At 35.0% G+C, this 13,031-nt stretch overlaps 1 protein-coding gene across 2 annotated transcripts in view; it reads left to right on the forward strand.

Annotated features, from left to right (window-relative positions):
- The window catches only part of LOC149081727 (uncharacterized), a 45,452-nt gene extending 33,172 nt beyond the window's left edge, over positions 1-12,280 (forward strand). Inside the window, exons 3-6 of one of the 2 annotated variants that reach the window (XM_089237147.1) lie at positions 5,767-5,913; positions 9,262-9,338; positions 9,651-9,787; positions 11,164-12,280. In XM_089237147.1, the coding sequence (XP_089093273.1) occupies positions 5,767-5,913; positions 9,262-9,338; positions 9,651-9,787; positions 11,164-11,867 (1,065 nt within the window). In that variant the 3' untranslated portion in view covers positions 11,868-12,280. Of the gene's footprint in view, positions 1-5,766; positions 5,914-9,261; positions 9,339-9,647; positions 9,788-11,163 lie in introns of both variants that reach the window. The other variant, XM_089237146.1, reaches the window with a different exon arrangement.
- Positions 12,281-13,031: the final 751 nt, after the last annotated feature.

Consider the following 13,031-nt stretch of genomic DNA (forward strand, 5'->3'; position numbering starts at 1 on the left):
TAAGGAAGGAAATATATAACTAAAACCTATGGTTTTGAGGGTCCAAAAACTAGCTGAAAAATTTGTTGCGCTTAATAATTGAAACGTTAATAATAAAGACGTTACCACATAAATTGCGGTAACGTCTCTGTGAATTGGCACCTATGCAAATGACATATATGCTTTGATGCCGCCTGTGTGCACTTGAACCAACTACCAAACTAAAGAAATAATTGAATCGAAGATAATTTAAAACATCTTCTTTTTTTCAGTTTTGATTTAATGGCGTCGGTTTCTTTTATATAAAAGCCGTCCATATACCAAAAAAAATACTAGACGTGATGGCCATTTTCTTAGGTAACATTTGGAATCAACACCCAAAAATTAATTAGGAACAGATAAATTTTTTCCATGTTAGGGGGAAAACCACGTAGACTAGTGTTATTTGTGGGGGGGGGGGAAGCAAAATTCCAGTCCTGTGAGATCAAATACTAAACTCCCAGCGTCTTGTTTCTTTTCTGTTCCATTTGATCGACACCAGAAAAATAACAAAAGCTGCCGTATTCAAAATCTCAATAACGATCATAACCATCATCTATCGCCTCAGAAATAAAAATAAATAAATAAAGCGAATAAAATCCCAATCGCAACGAATACGTATAAAACAAACAAATAAATAAATAAACGGGATTGTGGTAACGTCTCAAGAGATCGTCTGGAAAGAAAAATAGACTACGTACTTTTCTTATTATTCGCTCACGTCTTTTTTACCCAAATGGGTAAAGAAGGGGCAGGTGGTTAAGGGGGGGAAAAAAAAGAGAAGGTGAAGCTGACTCTCGAGACACTCGGGCGTAATTGCCGAGTTAGTAACTTAGCCCGGGGCTTCTTTGTTTAAGCGTAATGAGCTACAAGGCAAGAAGTCAGTCAAGTCTTTTTCGAAAGGGCGGATGGATGGATGGCCAGATTATTATTATAAGAAAGAAAAGAGAACTATTTCTCAACTCTCCAGCTTACTTAAGTCGTGTCACTGCTGGCAAAACACACAAAATGGTGGAGGGGAGAGAGCATCAAAAAACACACACACCAAAAAAAAAAAAAAACGGGACCCAACCCTTATTCTAAGAAGAGGGGCGATGGGTAATTTTTTTCGGGGGGAGAGATAGGGGGGGGGGGGGTAATACTCAACGATGAAGTATATAATATAGTCTCTAGTAGTGGGGGCATCTGTCAGGGACTATTACCTTATCCTCTAGATAGAATGGAAAAAAGAAATTGATACCCGTCGAGTAGTGTTAAAATGGAAATTGCTACCTCTGCACAACGTGTGTCATTACGTCGTTTCTCAACGAATTGAGAGTGTTTTTTTTTTCCGGGCACCCCCCCCCCCTCCTGTCACAAGTAGTTTACCCATGTGATATGTTTGTCAATGGCATGTTTTATCTATCGTTTATCCCCCCCCCATCATCACTATCATCACCGTGTGTTCAGTGTTGATGATGTATAGTATACACACACACACACACGTGGTGGTGATGCGATGATGATGATTTCTTATATTCATTCGCTTACCATAACATCGAATACCTGAACACGTAGATGAAGGTGATAATTTCATTTTTTTATATATATATGGTTATTATTATCTTTTCCTCTACTGGCAATAAATCGTTATTTTGAGTAATGGTTTTTAACTGTCTTTCGATGGTCGTGTTCTACTTGGTGGGAGTTAGGAGAAGGTGGGGGGGGGGGTTATATTTATTCAGTGTCCATTAATAAATGGATGTATAGTATGTTATAGATTATCGATGATGATGATGATAATATACACATGTTGAATAAAGCATTCTGTGTGTGTGACGATGCTTAATAAATTCCTGTTTCGTGTTTTTTTTTGTGGGTTGTTAGTTCTAATGGTCATTTTTCATTGGATTTCGGGAGTGATTTTTCATGGTGATAGAAAAATCATAGCCATTTTTAAGGGGAAATTTAAATTCAAAGGACTGAATCGGTGATGAGCAAGTGCTGGGTGGTTATAAATGGTGACGCTGTGGAAAAGGGATCAGTGAGCAAAACAACTATGAATTTTGTATCACGAAGAAACGATTTTTCAGGTAAAGGATTGTTCAATAAATTACCGATATGGGGGATATATGACGCTACGAATGAAAGTTTGTTGCTTTATACTGATGAAATTCTCTGTTGTTCATTTGATCATTTTTGCCGCACCACGATCATTTTCTGCACACGAGGGCTAATTAGACCGGGACCTACAATTTATTGCCGATTCCGAACGGCAGGCTTGTTTTTTATACTCATCGACAGGTTGGTGAGCCAGCCCCTTGATGGGGGACACCCTGCGGTAGCAATTTTTTTTCTGTGGTCATGTCGCCGTTTTTGTTGTATCCCTGTGTCAGGAAAGTTTTCTGACAAGGACGAACCGGGTATCGAACTCGCAACACCTCTAAACATCCTTTGGTACTTTAGGCGAGTATCTTATCGACCTGGACTACCGTGCCCCACTTTCTGTTGCAAGTTCAGGACGTAAAAATCTAACGATCAGATGTTATCGATGGCGTTACAGATGTCCAAGGCAGGGTGTGCACTTTGCGCGGTACTGCTAGCGATGTAGCATGCAACTCCGTTGGTTAAAAAATGCCCCCAAATAATTTTACATAGGAAGAAATGCAAAAACCTGGAATTCCTGTATAACGAAATTTTGTTATAACGAAGTGATTTCTCCCGTCTGCTGGAGTTCGTTATAACGGGATTCGATTGTATATATTCCAGCATGCACCAGAGCTGCTTAACGCGTGGGCCTCGGATGAATGAGGGAGGGGGCTCATTTTAACGAGACCATGTGCAAAACAAAATAGTTTCTAATACATCATACAATACATGTATTTTGTAAACTGAGCTGGGTTGCAATTTAAGTCTGGTTGGTGGGAACCCCAGAGAATCTTTTTAATGGAGGGCTGATAATGCGCTGTTAAGACTTTGAAATTGGCTATCGGTAGTACACTAGCCTAGTAGGCGTAGGAATTGATTAACTATATTTTTAATAGACCGATGACTTTTTTCTCAAGCCCAAGATGTCAAGGAAATATTCAAGGGATATTTTCCGGTTGTTATGTCGAGGTGGACTTGGAAAGAAAAAGCATACAATAAGGAAGGCAGGGCTGTGACGTCAGTGGTGTAGATGGTAGCATTCCTCCCTGGAATGCGAGAGATCCTGGGTTCGAGTCCTGGCTTAGAAACAGGACGACTTTTCTTTCCGAGTTCACCTCGGCATAACACCCAGAAAATATTTGTTTCCTTGATATTTTCTTCTATTATAAATTTTCGTAAAAAATCAATTTAAAGTGAGCTAAAAATTTCAATCTAGGGGCCCGGTCAGTTGTTAAGGCCCCATTCCAAGGGCCCCCCCCCCGTCCTTGAGGAGGCAGGCAAGGGTATGTTTCCGAATGTGTGTCTGTTTATAAATCCGAGGTAATGTTTTTTCATATGACCTATCATTTTGATAGTTTTGGGAGTAAATATTTTATGCAAAAAACATTTACATGTAGTCTAAAATGCAATGTTATCCTAAAGATTCGGTTTATTGACGCAATTGCGATGTAATTTTAAAAGTAAAATAATTTATCTCTCTCTCTCTCCGATTGGATCTTATTCGGGGGAAAAAATACTAATTTATGGCAATAAGTGTATTTTATGGTATAGAACTTAGAATCCTTAGTTTTTCCCTTTAGTTTTCATCGAATAATAATTGATAAGACATGAACAATATGGAATTTCAAACGATCATTTATGAGTAAAGTAAAATATTGTTATCTCTCGCCTTTGTACAAAATATTTCCAGGAAGACATTATATTTATCCCACCAGGAACTCACCATGATAAGTCGATGATAGCAATCTTTTTTTTCTCTTACACAATATATATAAAGGCTATAATTACTAAAATTACAATTTTCGAGAAAAAATATTACTTTTTTTTTTTCTATTTTATTACGTGAACATTACGGGGGAATAATGTTTGGTAAGAAATAATCGGCCTTAGCCCGGAGCATGAGTTCACGATCGTGTGACCTCTGTCCGAACGTGCACGAATCGAGCCCACACACACGCACATGGGGGTTCGAAACCCACTTGAAGCAATGGCGGGGGCGAGTGGTGAGTGAATTTACTGTGTATAATGATAGCGATGAGTGATTTTTAACAATTCCTCTCCCCCCCCCCCCTCTTTTTCTCATGTGTGTATTTTAAGCTGTAACGTTTCTTTTACATGTAAAATTTTTGTATTTTGTGCTATGGGGGAAGTAAACATTATTGTGTGCCTGTGCATTCTATGTACAGTGTATAAAAATTCCAAATGGTTTAGAATTACAGTGGCAAGTAAATAATTACAAACAAGTGCTGTATAAAAAACATTATACATTCCGGGATAAATGAGTAATTAATATTCATTTCAAAATACTAAATGATACCAATTTATCAAAAGCAGACTCGTATTTGTGAATTGGAAGAATAAAAAATTAGATTCCTGAAAAGGAGTAACTTTGAATTCTTTTGACAAAACTTTCGAAATCACCTTATATTATCACCTTCTATTTGAATCAAAAATTTAAACTAAAGTTCATATAAATACATTCAAATTCACATTCTTAAGCAAATCATGTTTTAATTCATCAAAAACTCAAGTTATACTTGATGGAAATGATCAATTCGATAAAAACTAATCAAAATTTCGATTTGGTAAAAAATTCTAATTTCGATTCTATGAAAAAAAAATTTCCATTTCGATTGGATGAAAAAAATCATATATTTATTTGATAAACAAAATGAAATGTTTATTCGATAAGAGAAATAACATTTTAACAAAGAAGTAAAATTTTGATATGATAAAGAAAATTAAACTTCGATTTTCGATAAAGAGATGCAAATTAAATTTCGATAAAGAAGTTTTAATTTTGATTTTCATTAAAAGTTAAATTGTGTGATTCGATAAATAAAATTCAATCGATTTTCTTGAAAAAATTCAATTGCGATTTTATAAACAAAATTCAAATTGTGATTCAATAAAAAAGATTCAAATTTTGTCTGAATAAAAAAAAATCGATTGAATAAAAGAAGCAAAATTTATGTTGAATAAAAATGAAATTAAATTTCAGTTCGTTAAAAAAAATATTAACATTTATCAGTTAAAAAATATTTAACTAATTAATGACTCTCTCTCTCTCTCTCTCAAATTGAGACAATGAATGACTGAAATTTTATTTCAATTTTCCATCAAGAATGACAAAAATTCATCAAGAAAATTCAACTTTAAGGAAAGATTCGAATAGTGATCCACGAAAATTTTTTAATTCGCCGTTCACTTAAGTTTACGTTATTAAAAAAATTAATTTTCACTTGGTATTTTTCGTATTACGTATTTTTAGTATACAGTATAGTATACAGTATTATGTTAGTTATAGTATACAGTATTATGTTAGTTATAGTATACAGTATTATGTTAGTTATAGTATACAGTATTATGTTAGTTATAGTATACAGTATTATGTTAGTTATAGTATACAGTATTATGTTAGTTATAGTATACAGTATTATGTTAGTTATAGTATACAGTATTATGTTAGTTATAGTATACAGTATTATGTTAGTTATAGTATACAGTATTATGTTAGTTATAGTATACAGTATTATGTTAGTTATAGTATACAGTATTATGTTAGTTATAGTATACAGCATTTTTCATCAGATATATTATATGGTATGTATTTGATTGCAGACAATATTGAACTCAATGCACATGTACCAGCCACGTTTCCACCTGGTGAGGGCAAACGATATCCTCAAGCTTCCTTATTCAACTTTCCGCACTTACGTCTTCAAGGAAACCGAATTCATCGCTGTAACTGCCTACCAAAACGAAAAAGTAAGTAAAATCCATTAATTAATATAGGCCTACTCCATTTACCTCACTGTCAATAAATTATTTAAAAATTTCCACATTAGATCATAAAATTATTCAACCCATAAATCTTTATCCAAAAATATATATTTTTTTTTAAGTGGAAATTTTAATTATCTTCAAATACCCATAAAAATGAACTTTACTTATTTATTATGACATATTTATATTACTAACTTAAGAAAAAAAATTATTTAATTGAAATATATATATAACACAATCCACACAGAGAGTTATTTGTTTTAATATGAATAATAATTATCGTTTTCGAGAAAGGAATTTATCTCTTATAACAAATTTATTATTTTGATGAGATGGTTTTATAATTAATAGCAAATATGCTTCTCATTACTCAAAATATTTTATTTTCTCCTCTCCCTCATTTTTTCCGCCTAATGGAGATGTTCAATTATCTTCTAAAAAAATTTACATATAAAAGTAATTTAATTTAAAGAGGGGAGGAGCAGAGGACGAAATTTAAATAAACATTAGGGTAATTTTCTAATGAATATCAATTTTTAGAGTAAAATACTTGAAAGTATAATATTTATTTCGAGTCATTAATACTATTAAAATTTAGAGATTTATTTCATTTCTAGTGAAAGTTTTTGATATTGATTGAAAGTTAATATTGTTGTAATAATGAATCCGAATGCAATTATTATCAAATGGCCCCGAGAGGAAAAATTTATATAATAGATCTTCGAAGAGCACAAATTAAGAGATAATAAATTTAATAAGGGCTTTATTAAGAAGAAAAGGTCATTTTAGTTTGCAATTATCATAAAACGCAATTAATGCTCATGTTTAAGTCGACGAAGAAACGATATCTTAAATGTGAATTTGACCCATTAAATATCATTAAAATAATGCATATCAGGATATTTTTTTAATTGAATGATTTTTCTCATTCATATTTATTAGAAATCTCTCTCTCTCTCTTTCTCTCTCTGCGTTCTGCATATTGAATATTGTATTTTAAATTCACGAGTTTCTTAAGAGAAAAAAATTTTTGGTCTGTGTTATGAGAAAAGACAACGTTCTGGTATCGTAAAATTTCTCAGATATTCAGTTTTCGGATCCCTAAGTAATACTTACACTTCGATTTCTTATTGCAGAGCCTTTTTAAAACGTCGAACCCCGTTATATCGCCCCCAATTTATTGCCAGAAGTTTTCAGTGAATAAATCTTCCATTTATAGGGATTACATTTATTCAACTGTGATTCGATATAACGCCGAACTCGTTATATCACCAGAGTTCTTCGAAATAAATGGTGGCATTAAATCGGGGTCCGATGGGAACATACGACAAGGAATCTTCATAGATTTATCTGATTAAAATCTACCAAACCCTTTATAAGTACTGTATTTTTTGAATATCCATTCCATTTTAAAACTGTTTGGGTGTGAACTCATAGAATCTTCGGTTAGTTGTTTGGTTTGGACTAACGAAGTCCTTAAACGAAATATTGTAGCCATGACACTTTTTTTTGTGGAGGGGGGGGGGGGATGAGCTGCTGTTCAAGTAGGAACAAAAATAATCAGTACTTAAGCTAACCAACTGATTTAATATGCATCAGCAATTTTCTCACATTTCGTGTGATTTGGTCCCCCAGATTCCACTCAGTGACCACAGCTTCGCCTCAAACTGTTTAGTAGGCCTATAAGTCGGAGTTTTTAAAAAGCCTTCAAATCTTGATTCTTAGAATCCTCACACACACACACAACAATTCGGTGTCTGGGTTCACAGAATCTCCTCAATTGATTTGGTCTGGGTTTTTGGAGAACTGTTTCTCTCGATTCACCGAATTCTCAAATTTTTCAATCGTGGATTAAATCTTGGGAGAGAAGTTTGAGATATTTAGTTAGCATTCGCGTGAATTGTCAAAAAACCGTAGTTACAAATTGCGTGACAAAAAACAATTTCCAACCCATCCTTGAACTATTTAGTTAAACCGAACAAAAAACATATAGAATAATTTTTTACAAACAATTCTAATTCTTGTTTCAAGGGATCCAACAGCGTTTTCTTTAACTTGAATTAGAGATGTAAAATTCTCGGCTATAATCTTTTGAAAATCGCCATTAAGAAGAATTATTCGAGGATAATATTATCCGGAAGGGCTAAAATAAATAACTTCATCTTAAGGATTCAAGTTGCAAATGAAAGCCTAAAAAATGCTAATAAAAAATGCTATCTGTTTAGGAATAAGTTTTAAAAAACAATAAATAGTAAATTGATAACATTATTGAAAAAATTATATTTTGTTTGATTTTTTTACAAGTAAAAATGACTACAAACATCTAAGTTGATATACAGTATATCACCATTCTCATAGGGCACAGAATTGTTCTCAATGGGCACTCTGACAAATTATTCACAATAGAAATTAATTCTTAAATTTTAGATTAAGATATATTTTTACCGCATGTCTAAAACATTCACGATTTGCTGTCTAATTGCGTATTGGAATCTGTCAAACTGACAATCGGTATGGTTGGCGATGCATTTTTTTTTTTAAATCGATAAAAGCTTAAAAAGCTTCTATTAACTTCGCTCCTGAAAAATGAAGAGGAAATCATTCTTGAAGCTGTATGTAAAAAAATGTAAGAAAACATAACCAGCGTGGCTCAATCTAACAACTTGTAAGGAAATACGGCACATACAGAATCTATACGTTCTTTGAAGAAAATAACAGTTCTGTAAATCTTGTTAGAATGAAGATAATTATAAAAATAGCTTGCTTTACCAATTAACTTTGATTTTAATTTTTTGCTTTGAACTTATTTATGAAAATCTATCGAATTTTAAAGTAATTTTTTTAAGGTTTTGAATTCAAAAGGTTACTAAAATCTTCGTAACAATTTTTTTTTTAACACTAAAAGGTGTTATTATGAAGTAATTATGCCAAAAATGATTACTTTTCAGGCAATGATTTTCAGGAATGATTCAGGCAATGAAAACTTAATTATACTTGTATATTGCGTAATATAAACAAAATTAGTTTTTATTTTTCATTATTTAAAAGGAAAAAGAATATTCTCCAATTTTTTACATCCGAGAGACTATTCTCATTTTCCGAAAATATATTTTTCCCTCACATCTCTAAGTTGAATATCAAACAATTAAAAAGACAATATTTGAAATATTCTTAGAGAAATATTTTAGCTTTTAAAAATGATCTAGTTAAGCCCTCTCCATTCCTCTCTATCCTTAATGTATATATGTATATTTTTTCCCTTTCAAATATATTTAGCATTCATTATAGGTGGTGTAACTACTAACCTTGTTTTTTCTTCACAAATTTTAGATAACCCGGTTGAAAATAGATAATAACCCATTCGCTAAAGGGTTCCGAGATACAGGAGCTGCACGCAAAGATAAGAGGTGAGCTATGTGGTATTTCTATGTGCTATTTCTGCATCATAATATTTTTCCAAATATGGAACGGGATTAATGCAGGGCCTTAACTAGAGGGGGGGGGGGACAGGAGGGGACATCTGCCCCGTGCGGAAAAATTTGGGGGGGGGGGGGTGGCAATTTTAGGTGGGAGCAAAGAACACCATTACAAAATTATCAAATTTTAAAGTTTTAGGGGCGAAAAAAATCCTAGTTACGGCCCTGATTAATGTTATATTTCTCTGAAGAGATACCTAATTTTGGTTAGTTTATTTCAACATGCTCTCTTTTGTTCAGAAGACAGAATTCCATGTTTGGATCCGGTGGCTACCAAGAAGAATCTCTTACAGCATCTCCTCCGGACGACAGCTGTCGTGCTGAGGACGGTGACGACAGCAGTGACAACGAGAACATCGATGTGGACACTCCTGATAACGGTAAGAGTCTATATATTTGAATAATTATTGCCCTCTCTGCAACTAATGTTCCTGCCTATCTAGTCATACTGAAATACATACATACTAAGGCAGCCATGAAAAAACATCTTTTTTCGGAATTACGCAGGATCGAGGCGTTGCCAAATTTCTGCCTTAATGCAAATTAAAATAGGGTACTGTATCATTATGAGGGGTGTAACTTTCGGAATAGAGATTGGGCAATAGGCCGATAGCCTTTAAACGTCACTTTTTTATACATATTTTCCAAATTCTTCGCGTCATTTAGAAATTATAGGCCTGCCTGCAACAAAGAGTTGACTTGAAAACCTTGGGTGATTATTTTCTAGTGATGTCCTTGTTTCTTTGTAATCATTTTCCTGCTCGTGATCTTCAACAGGGTATCTTGATATAGCATAAGCTTTCTCAGCATTATCTCTTAAAGATCAGATCCCTCTTTTTCGTAGAACCGCTGATAAAAAAAAATTTTCTAGAACTTGAATGAAATTGATCTTATGGTCAAATTTTATACTGACACTTTCGATATGAAATTGATTGCCTCAAATATAATTTCATATTATTCCGGCAGCATTGAAAAAAAATATCATTAGGCAAAATACGTATCTGAACCTTCTCACCGGCACTTACGAGATATCTCGCATTCTTAAAACCTTTTATTTTAATAATGGCAAGTTCAGATATTTTGCGAAGATGATTTCTCAATGCAACATATTTTCTGATCTCCCTCCGCCCTTACTTTGCACCCGCTGAAGATTGGAAGAAAGCCTACTTCATAAAAAAAGAGATGTATGACATTTTACAGAGGGGACGTGTTGAGGTTCTTGGCTTTTTTTCCCCGCCAACCAAAATCAACAAGATCTGTTTCGTGACCCGTGGGACTGTTTTTGTTTGCTTGTTTTCTTCGAAATTAGTAAAACCAGGGACGTGCAAACCATAAGTACAATTATAACAGGACTATAAGTGGATTTGTATGACTCCTCTAGGAAGCCCCTGCGAATCACGTTTGGATCGTTACCTACATACGTTGGTAATTACCTAATTACCTATGGTCGTTGGTTACATACCTCAAGAATACCTGAGTGTTAGTGGACTTGAGTCGTTACCCATATCTTAAGAATCTCTGGCTGTTAGTAGATTTGAACGACCCATCTTGGAAGACCCTGTGACCAATGTTTGTGTCACAACTCAGATTGAGAACCTCTGGTTCAGTGATTGCTTTTATGCCGTTAAAAAGGGTTAAAACAGGAAGTAAAAATTAATTTATGCTATGATTTAGTTTAATTAGTATCCTGTCATGTAGGTATTGTATAACTATATCCCAGCGGTAATCGATTATATATGTGTTTTGGGTTTTACAGACAACGCTGAGTCTTCGACGAACATGTTGAACGGCCGACATCACCATCACCAAGTCCTAGTTCCAGATCCTTCGCGTCAATCCGAGCTAAGACTGACGAGGGGTTCGCCAGGTTCACCGGTCGGATCCCCAGGAGCCTCGATGTACGATCCCGTCCGCCCGATAGCAGACCGTCTCCTACAAGAAAGGATGATCGCCGAAATGAACGGCAATGGTGCCGCGACCGACTTGCACAAGTTCATGCCATTGCCTTATCCACCAGCAGCGGCGTTGTATTCCAGCTTCGTCGGACATTTCCCGTTTCTAGTTCCTCCGGCAAATCCCCTAATCCCGACGACGACCACCAGCCACCACCACGTCGCTCTACAGGAGAGGCAACTGGAGGCCATGCGTCAGCTGCACGCCCATTTGTCGCACGGACATCCCGTCTTGGACCTGCCATCTCACCACGACAGGTCCGAGTCACTTAGTCCCCACTCACCAAAAAATCCTAAAATGCAACAGCGATTCTCACCTTATTCGATCGTGTCTCCTGGTTCGAGAAACTCGGCGTTTTATAAACTCAATAGCAGTAACAACAGCAACGGTGGGTCGTCACCTCCGACCATTAACGAGAACACCGTCGTCACGACTGGTTCATCGTCGTCTCCTGGCCTGGAGAACAGCAGCCCCGTGAAAATACCGGCCACTGAAACCAAAGTTTGATGATCCTTTTCTTTTTGTATTAAAAAAAACAATTTTTTACGTAAAAAAAATACCCAAAAATTCTGGGGTTTTTTTTTCCATCGGGAAAAAAATAACTAGTTCCTTTATACCAGGGGTGCACAACCTCTGGCCCGCGGGCCAAATGCTACCCGCCAAGCGGTTTCATCCGGCCCGCAAAAGATGTTCTCGAGAAAAAAAAAAGTATCAATCTCGTCACGATAAATACTTGGGTTGACCATATTCCCTTCATAAAAATCCGGGAAACCGGAATCCATACGAAGCATCGCCAATTATCGCCAAAAACATTTTCAATGCCGAGTAAAATTGCAAATTATAGCGGAAAAAAATTGTCACAGATAAGTAAAGTTACTGATTATAGCCAAAAAGTTGTCAAAAACAAGTTATGTTGTCAATTATAGAAAAAAAAAATGTCAGGTGCAAGTAAAAATACCAATTACAGCTAAAAAAAAATAGAAAAAGTTTCGTAAAGTTGCCAACAATTGTCAAAATTGCAGAAAAAAAACCGAATGACAACACGGGGAAATAAGAGCTACTGAAATTCGCAATAATTAAAATGTAATTCACCAAGAAAAAGCATGTGTGTGACAAATATGTGACATAAATACAGTGATGCCTCGGCTAACGAAGATAATTCGTTCTGGAGTTGCATTCGTTACCTGAAATTTTCGTTAGCCGAAACGCAATTTCCTATAGGTTTCTATGGGAAATCGTTTAATTGGTTTCACGTAATCTACTACCCAAAATTTTAAGATAAGTTTTTTAAAACACTAAGGAACGTTATAAAAAAAAACTGACCGAAGGCTAAAATGAACAGCTTCAAAACAGAATAAACAAGAATTTACAGGAAGAGGAGATATTATACTGAAGAAATATTTTTATTTTATACTATGTACACCAGTGATTCTCTGCCTGGGGCCATAAAAATTCCGAGGGGGACATGGTTAATCGGGCTCGAGTGACAGTAATTATGATGATGATTGGCGTGATAATTCAGCTCACAACATGGCTGTGTTGGGTTTGTATGTGCATCGATATCAGTGGGAATGTTCGTTAGCCGAATCCGTACTCCTTAGCAGAAAAATCATGAAAAACATTTTCGTTAGGCGAAAAATTCATAAGCCGAGGTGACACTGTATGTTCATG

This window comes from Pholcus phalangioides, unplaced genomic scaffold, assembly GCF_987345545.1.
Source record: "Pholcus phalangioides strain wild (caught in Gottingen) unplaced genomic scaffold, Ppha-v1.0 ptg000009l_1, whole genome shotgun sequence".
Taxonomy (NCBI): Eukaryota; Metazoa; Arthropoda; class Arachnida; order Araneae; family Pholcidae; genus Pholcus; species Pholcus phalangioides.